Raw genomic sequence first — 20,690 nt, forward strand, 5'->3', positions numbered from 1 at the left:
TCTCACTCTCTCTCCCTCTTTCTGCCCTGCTCCTCCACTCCTTCATTCTCTCTGACTCTCTCTTCTCTATCAGCCTCTGCAGCTCCCTGTGAATCCAACTCTGAGCCGTAAATCTCAGGCCTTTAGTTTAATGGGCGCTGTGTGCCTCTGTAACACCGGCTGCCTTTGTTTTGGTTACAGATAAAATCACTGGAGGAAAACACGGCAGCAGAGTAGGAGAGAAAGAGAGAGACAGACGGAGACTGAGGCAATGAGATGTAGTAAAACTGTGTGTGTGTGTGTCTGTGTGTGTGTCTGTGTGTGCATGTGCGAATCCCTGTGGTGCAGGAAGAAATAGACAAACCCAGGGAGCGAGAAGGGCATTTCTTCCCTCTTCTCCATTTCTTGAACAGGATACGCGGCGAGAAACGAGAGCGGAGGAGAGAGGGAAGTGATATCTCCTGAGAGAGGGATGATTTGACGAAGCACATGTCACTGTTTCCTCTCTCACAGGTTGAGATTTCAAGTTCTATTTCCTCCAGGGCTCCAAACGTCAATCTGGAATTTTGTCATCTGATTAATCTCCTTGGCCCCCCCCGTTCGTTTGATTTCCCTCTGAATTGATCTCCTGTGCACGTCGAGTGAACACATGGAGTTGATCACAGCGCCCGTTGCTGGTGTTGTCTTTTGGGAATGTTGACAAGTTGACAGGCGAGGCGCTGCACTGACACCGAACCTCACTCCGCCGTCCGGACGAGAGAGGTAGACGGGCAGAGAGAGAGAGAGAAGGGGGGGGATACGGGGGGGTAGGGTGACACAGAAAGAGATAGGGGGGAGGTGAGAGGAAAGGAGGAGGAGAGATGAAAAAAATTACTTCACAGCCACGACTGGCCTGCCCCCTTTTTCCCTTCAGCCTCTCTCTCCCTCCCTCTCTCTCTCTCTCTCTCTCTCAACTTTTCTCCTCCTCCCTCCTCCTCCTCTGTGTGTTTTCTAAATGGTTTGGGGAGAAGAGGGGAGCAGGCACTCAGAGCTTGGCTGACGGTGCAGGCAGGAGCTTCACACAGGCAAACAGGAGCCTGAGGGGCAGCACGCAGGGACTGAAGAAGCACTGAAGGAACGGACTCTTTGAGGGGGGCTGTTTTTGGATCTGATGCACAAACTGAGAGAACCTACAACCTACAGGAGAAGCAGGCAGGAGGGCGAAGAGAGGACCTATTGATTTGTAACCACAGGGAAAGAAGAGGGAAAGAGCCAGATGTGCTGTTCAGGTTTCTCTGTGCAGGACAGACAGACAGGAAGACAGACAGACAACTCGTGAGCAAGCCTGATTGTTTCTCCACATTTCTCCACACGGGTCCGGAGCTGTCGTCCAGCGGAGAGGAAGAGAAGCAGATGCACGGAGGCACGTTGTGAATGACAGGGGAAGACGCCTCCTCCTGAGCCAGCAATGCTTTTGAGGAACTTTGCACTGGACTGTTGCTGTCTGCTATGTCCCTGGACACGGATTCAGGCATAAGAGAAACATTCCCATTGAGTTCCTCCTGAGGATCCACATTTTCTTCTTACCCCTCGGCACAGGTGTCCTGGTCACTATGATTTCTCAAAGGTACTCTTTAACACTCTCATGGACTTCTTGTCTTCTAGTCCTGTGCCTCCTGGACGTACGGACCACCGCCCAACAGTCCCAAGCCCAGGTGCAGTCCCGCCGGTCCAGGCAAATGTCAGCCCTCACCTCCTCCTCCTCCTCCTCATCAGCCGGCAACCTGTCAGAGAGCGCAGAGAGCAAAGTGGAGCGCCTCGGCCTGGCGTTCAAGCGAAACGTCCGCGAGCTGCGTGAGAAAAGCTCTTGCCTGGACCTGGTGTTCCTGGTGGACGAGTCGTCCAGCGTGGGCGCCAACAACTTCCTGAGCGAGCTGAGGTTCATACGCAAGATGCTGTCCGACTTCCCCGTGGCGGCGGAGAACACGCGGGTGGCGCTGGTCACCTTCTCGTCCAAGACCCACGTGGTGACGAGGGTGGACCACATCACGGCGCCCAAGTCCCACCACCACAAGTGCTCCCTGTTCAACAAGGAGATCCCGGCCATCAACTACCGGGGGGGCGGCACCTACACCAAAGGAGCCTTCCAGAGGGCGGCGGTGAGTCAGAACGGCAGATCAAGTGAAAGTGGCTCTAACGTTGATCCCAGTGAAACACGAGAGTCAGTCTGCTCCAGAAAGTGCAGACACATGTCCTAATAAGTTCAGAGCCTTCTTAGATTTCACTCACTTTCCTCGTAGCTTCCAGAACCTTTCCTGGTAATCTGTCTGTGTGTGTGTGTTTGTGCTTGTGTGTATGTGTGTGCGTGTGCGTCAGTAAGTCTGCAGCCTGCCCTCTTGTCAGGGCTCGACTGAGGCTCAGTGCAGGTTAATGAGGCCCCCGCACGACTTTTTACTGCTGCTGCTCCTGCTTCCTTTTAAATTACACACCAGGAGACAGTGAGGGGGGGGGGGGAAGCCACTCGCCGGCTAATTGCTCAGGAGTTTCCAGTGAAAATACCATTTAGAGCGAGCACAGGCATGCACATGCAAACACGCACACAGACGCCGGCACACAGTAACCTGCATAAATCAGATCAAGGATGTGAAGCCAGCATTCTGGATGAATATGAATTACTTCAGTGTTACTGATAAGGTTTTGTCCGACACCCATTCTCCCTGGTTTTATCAATCCATGAAGGAGGTTATGTTTTTAACCCCGGCTGTTTGTGTGTTGGTTGGTTTTATGCAAGATCACATATTTACAGGATCAGGAGGCAGATCCAGGAATTGTTTAATACTTTCTTTCCTTAACGTTTTCACCAATTTTCCATTGAATCATTTATGTATCCTGAGGAGAAAATCGGAAACGTCTACGGGCGTTTAATTTGAGCTTGATGGAATCCAAGGGGAACTGTTAGGTCTTGGGGGTAAAATGCGCTCAAGATGATACTTAAACAAAAGCATTACAGTTTGTTAGCCGGCTCTGGACGCAGGGATCTGGGGGTTATGTGGGGTTACATGTGGGGGTCAAGATGTCAGCTTGTTTATGGTTTGTTGATTTGAGCTGCCTGACACCCAGCTGCATGCACACACACCCAAAAACACACACACACACACAGGCACCCAGCTGCAAAAGCTATGTTGGTGGTACAGGGTCTGGTTGTGTATAAACACACACACACACACACACACACACCTCAGCTTAGGTCCTGCCTTCATCTCTGATTCACTGAGATGAAGTTACTTTTTTTGGCAACTTGTTCAGAAATGCTGCAGGTGTCATTAAATCCCTCGTGTTGCTTTACAGTCAGATGGAGGCCGACCTGGCTAATATCATGGCAGGGTGACAAATATGCAAAGGAGCCGTTATGACTGGGTGCATTGAAGCGAGGGAAGCAGATGCAAACTTCAGAGGCTTGAACGCCGTCCCACATGAAAACAGCAAATAGCTCCGCTCGCCGCCGGCTGCTGCAGCATCATCATCTGCTCCGAGTCAGAGATGTGGTGTGAGACAAGAAGCTCATTGAGGCGCAGCAGGGACCGAGTCCAGGAGGTGACCAGGGGTCCTGGTACTCTGAGAGGCTTCTCTGCTTAAACACAGAAAAGAGTTGTTATCTGAGTCGAGTCCAAGAAGCCAGGTCATTCTCTCCTCCATTCTCTCCTCCATTCTCTCCTCCATTCTCTCCTCCATTCTCTCCTCTATTATTCCTCTATCCTCTCCACCACTCTCTCCTCCATTCTCTCCACCACTCTCTCCTCCATTCTCTCCACCACTCTCTCCTCCATTCTCTCCACCACTCTCTCCTCCATTCTCTCCTCCATTATTCCTCTATCCTCTCCACCACTCTCTCCTCCATTCTCTCCACCACTCTCTCCTCCATTCTCTCCACCACTCTCTCCTCCATTCTCTCCTCCACTCTCTCCTCCACTCTCTCCTCCATTCTCTCCTCCATTCTCTCCTCCATTATTCCTCTATCCTCTCCACCACTCTCTCCTCCATTCTCTCCACCACTCTCTCCTCCATTCTCTCCTCCAACAGCCTCATAACAGCTCGTCTGGCACAGTGTATGATTCTATGCAGGCTGATTGGCTGATTCCACAAATGAGCTGGTTCGTGCCCTCTGATGAATCGCTTTGGTTTGATCTATAATTCCGTGAACGTGTCACATCAGCCGAGTTTCTTAGACAAACAAAAAGAAAAGGGGTAGGTCAGCTGACCTCTGGCAGATGTTACCTTCCACTTCATCCCTGTTTCCAGCTAACAGCCTTGGACCGATCCTCTGGCTTAGCGAGGAAAGCTTGGCCCTCAGGGCAGATTTTCAGCTCGCTCTCCTCAGTTAAGTGCAGATAAGGAGACGGCTGGGCCACGTCCCAGCTGCTGAGGACCACAGCAACACCAACAAAAGATTGTTCAGGGGCCTTATCGAAAAAATTCTCAACGGCTCAGAATGTTTTGAGCCATTTATCAAGCGATGTCATCCGGAGATGACGGGGGGGTGCGCTGCTGCTCAGGCTCTCAAGTCAACGGTTATTGATTCAAAGAATAACACTGACTCTCGCTCTGATATTCACATTCAGCGGCCGACAAACTCCGGTGTGGCTTCTGCTGGTGAGAGTCGGTAAATCCAGAAGCCTTCACGCTACGCCTGATGGATGAACTCTGACGTTTACCGTGTCTGTGCATGATGGAGGAGGAACAGGCCGTCTGTGATTTATCACCTCGTCTCTGCTTTGTTTTATCCTCCGACTGGAAAGAGTGAAAACAGTGTGTGTTTGTCATCTCTTTCCATTCCTCCCCCCCGTATAAAGGATGGGGCTGCTAATGCTAACCTGCAAAGTCGCGTACATCCGGCTGTCGGCGTGTACAGACGGAGCTGAAATGGCTCAGGTGGTGCGTGTGCGTGTCCAACTGGCAATTTTGTGAAGTGTGTGAGTGCTTGTAAATACTGTTGTTGTGCTTCGGCCCCTAAACGTGCCCTCGTGGACAATCGTCCTCAGATCAGTTCTTCAGGATCATCAGGAGATGTATCGGAACATCTCTATCATCCATGAACGGTTTCGAGGGGAAAGCAGTTGTGTGTGTGTTCATGTGTGTGTGAGTCTGTGTCGGACGTGTGCATCTGTTTCAGAAAGAAAAGAGAGAGACTGTGAAAGTAAGAGAGGGAGAGAGAAGATAATTGAGAATTGCAGTATAATAATAATGATGCCATATTTTATTCCCTTGGCTGGTCTCGGCTGTTCTGAGCACTGCAGAAACCTGGAATCCATTAAGGGAGACATTTTTCCACCGGCCGCGCATGTAGAGACGGGGCTGTCCTCTTCGTCTCTGTCTCCCCGCTGCCGTCTCTCTTTTCACCTCGTACATCACACACAAGCTTTAAAGCATCAACGTGCACAGGTTCCTGATTCGGGGGGTTTTCACTTTGCTTTGGCAAATGTTGTACCTCGCCTTAAACACATTACTTCTGTCTGTCTTGTGCTAATAAGTCACGTCGCCGTTCCAGATTGGATGATGGAAGGGATGACAGTGGGCAGCTGTCAGGAGGAAGAGAGGGTCGTCCACCAAACAGACGGACGGTGGTTCGATCCCTGGCTCGTTTTTTTTTTCTTCTAGAAGCGTTAAATCACGTGTAGAATTACAAATGTTGCTGTAAATAACATATTTGAGTGATCGATTAGACTGGAAAGAATTTAAAAGTGGCATATAAATATAATTTAAAGGTAAAACTGTTTGTAGCTGATCTGAATGACCTTACTCAAAACCGGCCTTGTGTCTGATAGCTGAGGAATCAGGAGCTTCTGTGTCTCCGACCATTTCTGTGACTTTCTGAAACCAGTGATCTGACACTTCCACCTGCTTCAAGTTAGGATTGTTCGGCTGAACGGAAAAAGAAAGAACCCCAGGATTACATCTCTCTCTCTCGCTTGTTCTCTTATTGTACAACTATTTTTGTCAGTTTTCATGTGTAGGACTTTATGATTATCTTCCCACTGAGACTCCCTGACAACGTGCGTCATTATCTCGTCCCTCTGCACTCTCGACGGCCAGCTCTTCACTCCGCTTTCCAAAGTGTCACTTTGGATAAGAGTACACACCCGCACCCGCGAACACACAATTTTGCCGTCATTTATACGCACTTAAAGTGACACAAGTTGTTATGGGAAGAACGACAAAGAGAGAGCTTGAAAGAGTTGTTCCACTCCAGCCCGACTTTTAACTGAGGACCTGGCCCCGTCGCTTTGAGCCGTGATTGACGGTTTGTCTGTTACACACATGGACGGAGCAGCAGCTCAGTTCCAACCAGAGGGAAGAGTGTTTCAAACGCTGTCAGAAGAGCTGGAAAGATTTCTGCCTGAGTCATAACCGAAGCCTTCAGGGTCACATATCGTTTGAATTGGTCTGAGACGCTGCTGCCAAGACGCTTCCTCGTGTCCTGCAGCAATACCAAAGTCTCACAGCGTCAAAACACCTAAAGCTTGAGAAGAGCAGGACTGAAAATGTATGTGTGATTAGTGTACAAAGTAAGGATACTAAAATATATGTGGATATAGATGTTAGGAGTTAAAAAAGTATCAAATTATCACTGATACCCGTCGTAATCTAACATCTTTGATGATGAAATGTCATTGAGGCTTGATATTTAACAGTTTACGTTAAACATTTTACTATAAATAACGATAAATAACTCTTAAATCAAGAAAAGAAAACAAATTCTAATTAAAATATGCATTGTTTAATCTGTGGAATGCTCATATCGGCCAGTTATCAACCAAGCAATAAATTGGTCTTTTAAAAATGTAAAGAGCTTTAAATCCCTGTGCTGGACAGATGTAATCAAAAAGCTCTGAGGTCCCTCTCCCCCTTCGTCCAGTTGTCTCCACTGCTCTGATGGAAACCAGGACATCAGTCTGTGTCTGTTTCTGCTCGTGAAACAATGTAGACGAGGAGTAAACGTGGAACATTATGAGTTTATTAAGAGTGCAGCTTGTCGTGGTGATTCCCTGTGTCTCGTTTGTCCGGGATCTGTCTATCCTCAACTTCGCCCGCTGACATGACAACCTTATATCTAATGACTGATCGATCACCCAGCGCGTCCTATAAAGGAGCTGATTGGTGTGTTCAGGTCCTGGAGGAATAACTGTGGTACTGTACCTGAGACAGAATCCCGGCTCCTCCTCCTCCGCTCGCTGAATAAGTTCTTTTCAGCTCGTTTTTATTTCCCCTGCTTCTACCTTTTACGTGACCCGAGTATCTTCAAGGCAACACAACTCAAAGCCTTCCACTTTATTCTGTCGGCTGCTATTAATCTTGTAGATCCAGGAATTACGTTTTGTATTTTCCATTGTTGCTCTTATTATAACTTGCTTTGGATACGAGTGTCAGCTATAAAAACACGGAGAGAGGAATTGCTGTTTCTGTAAAAGCCAGCTGAAAATCCCCCTCTGCCATCACTTGTTCTCTGTCTCATCATTCGTCTCCGTGCTGAAGATTTACCTCTGAGTCGCCGAGCGCTGCCAGATAAATAAAAAAAAAAAAAATATGGGCCCCGGCTTTGGCGGAGCAACACCGAGCGCTAAACTGGACTTGGCCGCCTCCCTGTGTCGGTTCTCCGTTGCATAAGACACAGACAGATGGGCAGCGTGTGAGGAGGGATGATGAAAAGGAAAGGAGTGGGGGACAAAGGATGGAAGAAGGAGAGGAAAAAAGAGGGAGGGAGAGCCCTGGACGGAGAGGAAGAATGTGGCTAATGTTTTTACCTGACTGCTGGTGGAGTGGTGGAGCCGCGTTGAACTCAATCTGGGTCAGAAACAGATATTGGAGGAGTTTACCAGCGTTAAAATGAGCCTCATAGTAGAAAGGAGTGTGTTTCTGGGACTGGAATCTGTATTGGAATCGCCAATAAGGTCCAGTAGCTCCTAATGGGCCCAGTACACACACACACACACACACACACAAACACACACACGCTGATTATTCACACACAAATTCACTCACACACACAGTTTATGTAGCAGCTGCACGTCTTTACATGGTTGTCATCATATATATAAGTCAGAGGGTTCATGTTATACATATGAAGCTACGCATGGGAATGTGTGTGTGTGTGTGTGTGTGTGTGCGCAATCATGGACATGCATGTGTAAGTCTTATAGGAATATATAGGGCTGGACCAATCAGGAGCATTTGCAGAGCTGTGCAGCTTTCATTAGGATTTAAAAACCTAATAAACGAGAACTTTCATTTAAATAGTCATTGCAGGACTTATTATTCAGAAACCCATTTTACCGGGTAGTTGAGGAATAATAGATCTTTTTGAGGGAGGCCGGCTCTGTTTCTTTTTCCAGTTTGAGTCTTGACTCCCAGCCAGTGTTTGTCCAGTGTCGTCCCAGTTGATGTTCCACACAAGGTGGTCACTTGTCCGTCACCCCCCCCCCCCCCCCCCCCAACACGACTCCACGCCTTCTCTTCATCGAGCTTTGCCAGACCACAATAAGCGAAACAAATATCTCAGGGCTGCGTTTGTGAGCCCCCCCCCCCCCCCCGTCTCATTCCAGTGGGTCAGCGCTATTTTTCTCCCATTTCTCCCATTTCTATGCCTTTTCCATTATGCCCTCCTCCACAGCCGCAGGCCTCCCCCCCAGCGCCCTCTCAGGCAGGGGCACGTCATCTTCATCGGCTTTGACGTATTACGGCCATCATGTGAAGTATTGTTTTTCAAAACATTCTCTATTAGATTAAATGAGGCTTGTGTAAATCGCTTGTATTCGGCGTGGGGGGGGGGGGGGGTGAACTGTACATTCTCGTCCTCTATGAAACCCACACACTGGTTTTCTGAATAAGCAGTAATGAGATGTAGAGAGCTGTGAGATGAATGTGGGGAATGAACTCCATCCATCACCTGAGCGCTGGAAAGTTTTGTGCGTTCAGAGGCCTTTTCACTTCTAGAAAACATATTTGCTCACTGGAGCACTGTATTTTCAGTTTTAGTTTTTTTATCCCTCTGGCCGAGTTACAGGGCAACTTTTTAAACAAGCCAGTAAATTCACTCTGAACTCTGCTGCGTCGGAGGAAAGAGTCGCAGGGAGAGAAAGCAAATGGCCTCAATTTGAAGCGAGGGAGCCGAGGCAGCAAATGAAAGCAAGGTGCATCTCTTTGATCTGGTCCCAGAGGCTGGACCCGGTCGAGATAAGATGATAAGGAAAAGACTCTGTTTCCTGTCTGAGCAACTGTCTCTTCCCGCCATCTCACCCTTAATCATTTCCTCCCCCTCAGTGTGTCTGCTTCTTCCTTCCATTCGGCCCTGTCTCCTCCTCCTCCTCTTCCTCCTCCACAGTGTCAGAGTGTCTGATGGGTGAGAATGAAGAAAGGCTTCACCTACCAGCCAGAGAAGTGCTGATAAGCCTGAGGCCAGACAGGAACGTCCACAGACACGTTTCAACCTTCTGGGTCTGGGCCGTGGGTCACGACCGTCACCGTGTGAAGCTCCTCATGAATCTGTGAGCTGGTAAATCAGAGCCTGATCAGATCAGTGGTGGAGGAGTAAAAGAACATGTTTCTCTGTTTTGATTTTAAAGCAGAAACCTGTAACTTAATGGAGGTTTACATAACAGCAAGGGTAATATAATGGTGGCTTGTTGATTCAAGTTTTCTTAATATTGAATGTGTTGTGTGTCCAAATCGCACAACGTATGTGCCTCACATAGAGTAGGAGCGAGATTTCTGGAATTACATTAATTATCTCACCATGTTGAAGTTGGTACAAAGTGAAAATGTCTCTTATAAGCCAGGAAACATAAACGTGATATACTTTCAGGGAAGTGATGAAGTTACACAGCTCGTAAACTAAATATTTCAATATCAGAATATGAAAATAAACTTATCCTCAAAATATAGCTTGAAACTTTCCTTCCGCTCGACCTTTTCACTTTTGTCCTCTTTAGACACAGCAGCAGAGATAATTTGTGATTTTATTTCTCAAGTTGTTTAGTTTAAATCCTAAAACTATAAACTCCCTGAATATATGAAGGATTCAATATCATTCCACATTGCGTTGGTTTTGGAAAAGCCGGCTCTACCTGAAATCCCCTCTTTTTTCAGTCAAAACACAGACGCCGATGTATTTCTAATGTATTTTCTCTTGTAAGCAGATATCTTAATGTGACTCTCGACTTCTACTTTGGCTCCTAATTGACTTTCAGGCCATGAAATCACGTTGTAATTATGAATGTTCTCAAACGCAGACACACCTCACCTGGCCCTAAGTCTCAGGGCGTTACTTGGAAAAGGACACATTGCGGTGATCGACATGATAGACTCAACATGACTGTGTGTGTGTCTGTGTGTGTGTGTCTCGATTGTGTGTTCTGGGTTCAGGAGGAAGAAATGCATTAGTCTCCGGCTCCGCTCCTCTGGGCCTCTTCATGTGGAATCGCTCCCGACAGAAATAGTCTCAATTCTCTTCTTTTATAATTCTTTCTCCATCAACCTCAAATATGTGTTGAAGAGTTTCTCTCCTCTGACTGAGCTGCTTCAGTGTCAGTGTGGACGTGAACAGTGCTGATGCTTCTAGGAAAAGAAACTTTTGAGGGTTTGAAGCCATATTTCGACATTTCCTTGACTCGTTTTAGTTTTTTCTTGTGGAACCAAAACTCTCATCCAGGGATTTTTAAAGTATTTCAAACTCTTTTATCTTTACCTCCTACACCTTTGTTCATTTACCCATCCTTTGCTTTCTTCCAATAGTCTTTGACGTCATTGTTGTGCAATGGGCTGCACGATTTCCTGGGTTCCAAGGTGACGTCAACAACAAATGACTTGACTAACTCACCACTTTGTTTTTGTCTGATATGAAGCTGAGCAGCAGCGGCAGCAGCACATCTGCAAATCTGAAAAACAGGATACGAGTAATGTGTGGTTCCTGATGATGGACGGGATCCTGGCGACTTTATTCCACCTCCGCTTCTCCAGTCAACGTTAAGGTTTACTCTAGATAGATGGACGTCAAGTTTTGTCAATCACGTCAACTCTGAAACGTTCGTCCAAGTTTTCACAACGTGTTTGATCTGCTGATATTGGCCTAGTGTGTGTGTGTCTGTGTGTGTGTGTCCTTTCCTTAGAAGTACTGCCAGCCGCTGCTTGAGGTCAATTGGATAAGGGAAATTTGTTTCCTTCTTTTTGAATGTGCGGTCCCAGTGTTGATAGTCGTGCATCAAACTGGACCACACTGATATCCTGAAATAAACCTGGAAGCGATCGGGATAATTTCCCAGCTCCTCGATCAGAATTTCAAATAATCCTTTTTCCAGTCGACTTCTTAGGATCTGATTGACCCAATGTTTTCTTTTGTATTCATCAAATGAGACGGTTTAATCCTTATATCTGTCCGACTGCAGATTTCCACAGTAGAAGTGCTCGTTGATTCTTTTCAGGTGCTTGGTGAACTGCTGCTGTCTGCAGTGGACTTCGGTGGTTGAGAGTAATTTAGTTATACAGGCAGTTTGTTTTTACAGTAACTTGAATCACCGACCTTCCATAAATTCATTATTCCAGCGATCTGCCCCTCGACACGAGTTGAACTGCACTTCGTCCTCTTTTTGTTTAATTGCACAGACAAATATTTGCCTTTGTTACTTAACAGCGCTCCTGCTCCTTCTCTCAGCACACTCCGCTCACCCCTGCCCTCCGCTCTGAAATGGAGACTGAATATTTTCCAGTAACAGGGGCCTACTTTCCGACCTCTTGACGTCTAGACGACCCCGAGGCCTCCTCGTCCACACACACACACAACCTAGCGTGCGTGACGAGGCTGATGCAACTGACCTGAGATGAGAAGCAGCAAGAAACCGAATTTAAAAGCTGAGGAAAAAAAGATTTTGTCTACAGAGAAAATGAAGCAGGGAATTTGAATTTAATATTAAATTGAGCATGACGAGTAAGAGACAAAAGCCGAGTAGAAAACAGATATGAGCTGATAATAAAAACGAGGTAACAGCAGGATCTAGGAACAATTCCAAATCCAAAGCTCAGATTTATTGAATAAACCGAATCAGCGTTTCTGTTTTCTGTGAATCAGCAAATCCGTGCATGCTTCATGAATTTGCTTTTTGACCTCGTCTCTCATCAGATCATTTTCAAAGCTGTGTTCCAACTCATCCCTCCGTTCCCTGTCAGCATGTATCGATAAACCCTGAACCCTTTTCCATCTCCTGGCTATCGCGTGTCCCCGGGGAAGTGTTGACAGACAGCAATATGCACGGCGAGAGGTCAGCTGAGGTCATAGGGCACGGCAGCGAGCAGTAAAGGTTTGTGAGAGGCTCAGATAGAAAACCAGACAGTGGGTCCCAGTAGAGCTCTGGAGTTCAGACACTGAAGGAACTGAACTGGATTGAGATGGTCTGGTCCACAGAGGATTCTCCGGGTTGCATCCCCAGCTCGTCCCAGCCTCACTATTGCATCATTAGTCAGTTTGAGCTGCTGCCGAAATGCAGTGAACCCTGGGAACCACCAGATAAGGATGTAGCCGCTGAATTGGGACAGAGATGTAGAGCCGTCTGCTCAGGAGGCTGAAGTCTCTTTATCTTTGCAGAAGTAACTAAACGTGTCTTCAGCCTTCAGTTGTTTTGTCTGTGAATTTGCCGTTTTGTTAACCGAGCGTTGAAATCCAGCAGTTGCTGATTTACAATCTCAAAAAATAGCTGCTCATATTGTTTCAGTCTCTCTTTTTATTCTGAGACATTATTCTAATAGATTTTCCAAATGCTGGAATAAAAGCCTTCAATTCAGACACAGCTCGGAGGTTTTTAAAAAGCCCAGTCCAAGGTCAATGGTTTCCTCCAGTATACTCTCCCAGCATCTTGCTCCCATCTGTATCCACTACAGCAGCCACAGACTTGGCCATGTAGGACCTCGGTGGATCTGCTTTATCCTGCTTCATCTTCTTTACATATTTCCTTCGATAGGTGGTCTTTATCCATCAGGAGATTAAATGTGAGTCCAACTCAAAGTCAGGAACACTCACACTTAGGTGTCAGAGAAGATACTTAACTCCTGTTTTTGAATCGTTTGGATTGGAAAGCAATATGTACAATTATTATATTTTAGAAGTTTAGTGCGTCTTTGGTTGGTGGTGTGTGTAACTGCCTGTCGGACGGATCCTGAGGGAGCTGGCAGGCGCGGGTGGCTTTGGGTGGATTTGAAATGGATGGAGAGGATCTTAGTAGGACTTTGTGGGAATGAGTGCACGAGTATTTAGTGTAAATCAAGAGTGTGTGTTTAACCTGAAGGAAGCCAGAGAATTATTACCATCCAACAGTTTGGAATCATTTAGAGAAAATAGCCACAAATCAGTCTTTGTTCAGTTGCTGCAATGTTGTACATGACTGGAGTTTCTGCTGATTGAGTATTTGGCTTCTGCGAGTGCTGCTAAGTTTGTTCTCTGTGTCAACTTGTTTTGTTTGTGTTTCTCTCGTTGTCCATCCGTCTCCCTTACCAGCCTGTCTTCTCTCTGTGCGTCACTCCTGTGTTCCCGCCTGGAGGCTCCGCTCCAGTGTTTTCCAGCAGTGTATGTGCTGGGAGTGCTGGGAGTTGATGCTGGGTTTGGATGTGTGTCCCACTTGGCCGGGGGTTAAGGCAGCTGCGGTCAAATAACTGCACTTCGCTCTGGCCAAAACCAGAGACTCCCCTTCGAGGGAAGAATTAAGAGAATGATAACGAGGTGATTGGGGGCCGGTGGAAAAAAACATGATGTTTGTGTTTTTGTGTGTATATGAAATGAGAAAGTGTGCACAGGCAAATTATGAGTATCTCTTTGTGAGACATTCCCACTTTTTCTTTCCAGGGATTTTGTCTTTTTTCTTCTCACAGCTGATTGCACAGAAGGGATAGAAACACATTAAAAAACACAATCAGTGGACCTCTACTAAAGCCAACAGTCTAAAGGACTGCAAGTGACTGGTTTGATGTCACTGGCGTCTCACACAAACCATTCTTCCCCTTTTCAGAGGTATTCCTTATTCCTACTCACCCCTGTTCTCCTGCTCCATGCATCAGGAGCTGGACACTTGCCAGCGTGGAAATTGCCACACACTTTGCCTTTCAACCCAGGCGCAAAAGAAATCATCCACTTGCTCGTCGAGACCCTGAAGTCGAAGTGGCCCTCGTACTTTCACAGGGAATGAGCTCAGCGGAGGACACCGGAGAAAATCTTTACACTTCCCGACTCTGTAAAACACAGATGTCAGTAAACCCCCTCGATGGAAACAAATTAAACTCCAGACCTCTCCACCGACGCATCCATCGAGGTGTAATTTTTTTTTTGGGTGCCTTTAAAACATAGAATTAATTGTTCCCCAGTGAAGAGGCTTTTTCATTTAATGACTGCAGTAAGGAGGAGTGTGAGCTTGTTATAGAAATCAGATGTGTGGAGTCTACAGGAGCTGCTGTTCACTGGTGAGGGCCAGTTCCACCACTGCAGCTCCCAGTGTGCACATCTGAACAGTACACACACACACACACAACATAGACCTAGTTAATGACAGCCAGCATTTGAATGCTTCCTTTATGCGTTTTGCAGGAAGTACTTTTTTAAGATACAATACTTAAGGAGTACTGGCGCCTAAAGAGTTCAAAGAGAGCTGCATCGATTTCAATCCGTGCTCGTCACCGGTTTTTATTTGGAATGGAATTTGGCTCCGGTGCCGGATGATTATGTTCCCATTCTTAAATCGCACCTTAAAAAGCTCTGATTTTTTCAAACGGTGGAAAAAGCCACCGCTGATCAGAACACCAGACGTTTTTCAATCCCTGAAAAAAAGACGATGTGGTGAATCCCACATCTGGAGCTGAAGACTTCCACCTCCGTTTCTCTCCGGAACAGAAATATTAACTTGAAAATGACAGATGTAAATAATAACATTAGGACTCTATGCACCATTGGGATAAAGCATTCCAATGGCACGATACCCAACATCTGGAATCTTAATCTTAATTAAAGATATAAAATATAATAAATATTCATTAAAATGTCTAAACACAACTAGACCCATGATTTATGGCTACTAGATTCTCATCATCTGACCTCCACTGATGTGAAGAGGTCTATTGAATCTGTATAAAACAAACAGGACCATATATACATTTAAAACGTTTCTAATGCAAGTCATTTTAATGCATTATTACTAAAAATGAGCGTCACTGTTTGATGTGAACATAAAGCAACTGCAGCTCTTTACACTCTTGGTCGTGAACACACACTTTCCTATACACACACATCATGTGCACTCACTTCACACTCTGTTCTTTCCACTGTGCATTCAAACACACACACACACACACACACACACACACACACACACACAGACAGACACACACCTACACACAGATTCCCTCTTACTTAAAATACTGCTCAGCAATTGATAGGTGCTGCTGACACCAGCCCTGTGTGTGTCTGTGTGTGTGTGTGTGTGTGAGTGAGTGGGCGGGGTCAGTGGGAGTTCAGAAACGATTGGGCGAGGAGTCTTTGAAGAATAATTCCCTGTTGGCAGGGTGAAAGGTCGGCGAGGCGTTAGCGGGGACAGGATCCGTCTGTCAGCAGCTCCGCGGGCCTGTACTCAGCTCGGGATCCACTGTGGGGACGATTAGGAAGGGGGGGGGGGGGGGGGGGGGGTTCTCGATCTCACTGGTACAGCTACGAGTATTTTAACCTTAGCACGTGGTTTGGGGATACAAGTTTCTCTATTTAATACAAAGTCTGTTTGAGCAGGTATAATGATCTGGCAGATTCCAAATAATAACCCAAATATAACCAGCGACCACACTCACACAATCAGGATCCTTTATTCCTGCGTCACAACACTTATAATGTGATGTATAAAGACTTCATTACTTGCAGGTACGCATACCAGGATTTTATAAATATCATTTTTTCTGTTTTGCACAACTCTCAGCTTTTGTGCACATGTACAACAGAGTTCTTTTAAAGATGAGACCCTAGGGAATTGAACAGCTCAGCAAAGGAAAACAAAAGCTTTGGTATTTCTGTGTTGCAATGTTCATGACCTAAACTCCAGTCTGCCAAGCCGGTGTATCAGTCCATTTATATCCAGATTAAAAGAGTAGACTGGGTTTGATGATTGTAATTGTTATCTATCTTATTGTGAAGCCCCGAGAGTTCCCTTTGAATTCAATCATGCTGCACCTACACCCTCGTAGATATCTGTCTTCTAAACAGTCCTGGTTTTCTTTTTCATCAGGATCCATGAATTATTCCCTTGGAAATCAGTGAAAATGTTAAAAACACCTTCATCTTATTAAAGAAACTGATTAAAATTGATGATTAAAAAAGTGATTGTCAAATTCCGGGACCTGCTCTTTTTGGCCCTTGTCCCGTCCTTCCACCTAGTTTCAATAAAATTGGTTCAAGCTCACGGATCCATATAAAGTGGACAGCTTTGTAACTACAGACAAAAATCACAGACGCTCTTAGAGAATATGGATTTTTTTTGGCATCTTGAGATTAAGATTTAACCAAAAGCGTCACACGTTGGCACCTGAGGAAACCAAAACTATTTCAAAGAGCCCGTGGTGGCAAACGAAATAACACGTTCTCATGGGCGAAGGCGTGTGGGTCTATTAGTAAACCACTTGCTATGCTGAGGTTAGAGTTCGATGCTGCCAGATTCCATCGACTTGTTTTCTTTGGTGAGTGTGTGTCTGTGTGTGTGTGCGTGTGTTTATCAGACTGTGTGAATGACTGTGTGGGTGATTGGTACAATCATGTGAACCCGCAAATCGGCCTCCATCCTGTTTTGTTCCTTTGTGTTGTCCCCGGTCTGATTGGGTGAAGATTTCAATTTTCTGGAAATATTAGTTTTAATCAGTTCATGTTTAAAAAATCCGTCAACTGGCAAGAAACTCGTCCCAATAGACGCCCGACCGATCACCCAGAACCCCCCCCAAGCAATTTCCAGTGGAGAAGACAGAAACGTACAAATATAATCAGTTATAATTCCGAGTATCTAACGTCTAAACACAGGTGTCTCCAAGCAACAGTCTATTTGTGTTAGTAATTTAGTGATTTTTTTCTCATGATCCAAATTTTTCCTGATTTATGATGAGATTTAGAGTGTAGAAATCCAAAGCCACGTCCAGAGCAATACCACCCAAACGCCTCCTCCTCCTCCTCCTCCTCCTCCTCCTCCTCCTCCTCGTGTGACCTCCCAGCTCGGCCTTCCTCTCCATGCCATAAGGTCCAGTTATAATTTATCTTTCCGACGAGGGCCCCCGGTCCAGAACAAACAGCAGAATCAATAAGTTGAAACCTCTCCATTAATCTGCACTACAAACACTGACGTCTCTCCAGTTACCTCCTCGTGCAGAGGAAATCTCCTCCTCCGGCTGGTGCCAAGACAAACAAACGCCTCTGGAGAAGAAAACAGAGAGAGAGAGAGAAGGAGAGAGAGAGGAACACGAGGAAGAAATGCAACTGCAGCAACAAGCGTCAACATAACGAAAGGAAAATGCTGCGTCGGTCTGAGCAGTGTGGTCGGAGCTAAGTCTGGACGAGATGGGATTCGTTTTCATGGATGTTTTAAGAAAGGCGACAGTCCCCAAATCATTCCCCACGTCTAAGCACTTTCAACACGCCAGTCTGGAGTCGCCACCACACTGTTGTCTTTGTTTATATCCAATCACGGCTCGGCCCCAGAGATGACGCTGCGGCTGCGCTCGGTTAGTGAGGTGATGATCTCATGAATGTGATGTAACTCGTGGTATCTCTTCCTCTACTCAATATAGGTCTGTTGAAAATAGCTGTTTATGTCACATAGATAATTTGAACAAGACTGCACAACACAGAGAAAGTTGTGTGATAAAAATGAGTCTGTTTGGTGCTTAGATGCCTGGTGATGTCAATGTGATTTAACAGGGGATCAGGCTGAGTGTAGTGTTGAACCCCCGCCCACTGGTCACACTGGAGATTTGATGATGGGATGGAGAGATGCTGGGGATCTGGAGGAGATGATGAGTGGACTCAGCTTGGCTCAGGGTGGCAGTGAGTCACAGAAGTGTCGAGAGAGAGGAGAAGAAATTTGAAGTTTGACAGCAGCGACCCGACTGGCGGATTGAGATCGAGGCCAAATCTGATTGGATGCTGGAAACCACCACAGGCAGCTTGGTGGTGCAGGGTTTGACGTGGGTCATTCAGGCCTCTCTGTGCTGACATGACAGCTTAATGAACATTTAGACAGCTTGTAAGCGATTGGCTCACGTCGAGAGTGTCAGATTTTATTGGAGGACAACTTGGATGAGCTGGTGGAGCTTCGAGATAACGGAAACTGAACGATGCTGCGGTCAATGCTCACACCAACTGTGACATCAACACGACGCCTTCTCCCTTGTATACTCCCGGTGAAGTGCAAGTCTTCCTCTAAGAGCCAGGAAAAGGCAAAGAACAAGAACAGCTTGAGCACCACTTTGAGATTGTGATTCTTTGCCTCGACAAACCGAGGTTTCTCTATATATAGACAGACCTGTTTGCAGGCTTCTCCAGAAGTTGGGAGGTGCAGGACAAATCAAATTAATGCTCTTCGCCAACAAAAATTATGTAATTTGTGGCGCGAGCGAGGAGGGGAATGGAGAGCATCAACCTTTTGTGGCATTTGCAGAAGTCTGTCTTCCTGACTGAACATTGGATGAATCAACTCATAGTTTCGGCTCCTAACCTGTAACAGATCGAGCAAACTGGTCTTCATCAGATTCAAAACCTCGGCGAAGTCCAAAAATATACAAAGACTGAAGCCGGCCGATGTCCTCGACATGCACTCAGTAATGAGTTTAATATTGTGCAGACCATGTTACCGTACATTTGCTTGGATAACATTCAAAACCCTTGTGCCCACAGAATTAAATAGAGGAGATCCGATATGCAAAAGTAAGAACTCTGTAAAAACAGGCTTTGCTTTCTACTTATTACCATATATAGTCATATTGACATATTTAAACCCTCCATTTAAACATTACAAATGTCAAACACATGCAACGAACATGGAAAACAGTTTAAAATGAACGTGAATAACCAACATACATGACGTGAGGCAGATTGCCAAGCCAGGCTGAGGCCGGCACCGTCCAACTGGCACTCACACTCCGACTGCTCTTGTTATTCTTCCTCCCACTCAATCAAACCAGCTTTCCACCGTCCAATTACCCAGAGCGCCGAGTCCGATCAGAGCACGGTCAGCGCCTCAACTGGTTCTCTCAGCATTTTCACGTTTGCAGAGCCCAGTAGGGTGTGGTAATTGAATTGGTTTTTCTCATTTGCCAGCCAAGATAGCCTTCCCCCCCCCTTGGCGTCACATCGTGGAATTAGCTGCGCTCGCTCTCTCTCTCTCTTTCTCTCTGTGTGTGTCTCTCTCCCTCGCTCTCGATGGAGTTGTTGAGGTTGATGAACGGTGTTGTGACAGAAGCCGTCGAGCTAACACACACAGCTGTCCAGCCGGCCGTGTCAGGCAATTAACCGACTGTCCGCACTCTCTCTTTTGCAACCCGCTGGATGCAGCACTGAGTCTCACCGGGTTCGCTTTGGGCCCAGTTACACACGTCAGGCTTCAGTGGAGACTTTTAAATCATTATGTCGTGGTGAGTCCGGCAGTATTTTCCTGTAATGACTCTCCTGTTCTGGGAATAACTTTTCCATCCCTAACATTTCGCCGTCTACACCCGAGACAGGTTAACAATTATCCGTGTAGTCTCTGGTTTTCTAAACCTCTACTTTAGGCTCAATGATTGATGGCTGATCTTTCTGAAAATGTTGTTGTCTTTTGTGCGTCTGCTTTTCTTAAAGAGTTATTTAAGACCTAAACCTACATTTGTTGTATATTCATAATTTAAATATACATGAAATTAGTCAGGAGATTATTGTTTTTTCAAATAATCTGCCCTCTGGGTCTCTTGATAGTAGAATTATGTTTTACTCATACAGATAGGACAACATATTTCCTTTTTATCAGGGACTGCTCAAGACAAATGTATTTATTATATCTAGGAAATCATGGAAAAATGCAAATATCTCTTGCGCATTAGTTCCTCTAAGATTAGTCCACTGTCTTTAATAGACAGGAGCTTCAGATAGACGATGGACGCTGTCTGTTCTTGTTTCTATGAAGGGTCGTCCTTGCTGATTTCCTCTGTATATCTGTCACTTAGGACTGTCAGGACACAGCTGGACAGCAGCTTGCATTCATCTGTCTGAACTGCAAGAGAAGAGAAGTCATTCCCCATATAAACTTCTAAAGACAAAAATACTGCGTTCAAATCCAGCCCTATATTGTCCATTGACAGCAAACTGTGCATGCTTCGTTTTGCAGAGCTTCCCCCAAAAGTGAACCATGTGTTTTTGAGATAATCCATCACAGGACGAGTTTTATTAGCTTCCATGTGAGCAAACATCAGAGAACCTCCTCACATCAACCTTTTTACAAACAAAGAAAAAGCAATGCTCTCCGACTGTGAGGTCTACATCACTGAGGGGGCTGGATGCTTCATTTAATGCAGAGGGTTTTTCAAAACTTGCTTTAGCAGGGGGCCAAAAGAAGATGATATGACATTTATGAGGTGGTTTGCCGGCTGCATGTGAGACGAGTTTCAAGTCTGTGCAAGTTGAATATTATCCCACACTGTCGTGAACAGACACT

The 20,690-nt window shown here is 46.0% G+C and overlaps 1 protein-coding gene across 2 annotated transcripts in view; it reads left to right on the top strand.

Annotated features, from left to right (window-relative positions):
- The first annotated feature begins 1,023 nt into the window (after positions 1-1,023).
- svep1 (sushi, von Willebrand factor type A, EGF and pentraxin domain containing 1) overlaps positions 1,024-20,690 on the top strand; it is a 74,203-nt gene continuing 54,536 nt past the window's right edge. For both annotated transcript variants that reach the window (XM_062383664.1, XM_062383665.1), the window contains exon 1: positions 1,024-2,117. In XM_062383664.1, the coding sequence (XP_062239648.1) occupies positions 1,572-2,117 (546 nt within the window). In that variant the 5' untranslated portion in view covers positions 1,024-1,571. The remainder of the gene's footprint in view (positions 2,118-20,690) is intronic.

This window comes from Platichthys flesus, chromosome 24 (assembly GCF_949316205.1).
Source record: "Platichthys flesus chromosome 24, fPlaFle2.1, whole genome shotgun sequence".
Lineage (NCBI taxonomy): Eukaryota > Metazoa > Chordata > Actinopteri > Pleuronectiformes > Pleuronectidae > Platichthys > Platichthys flesus.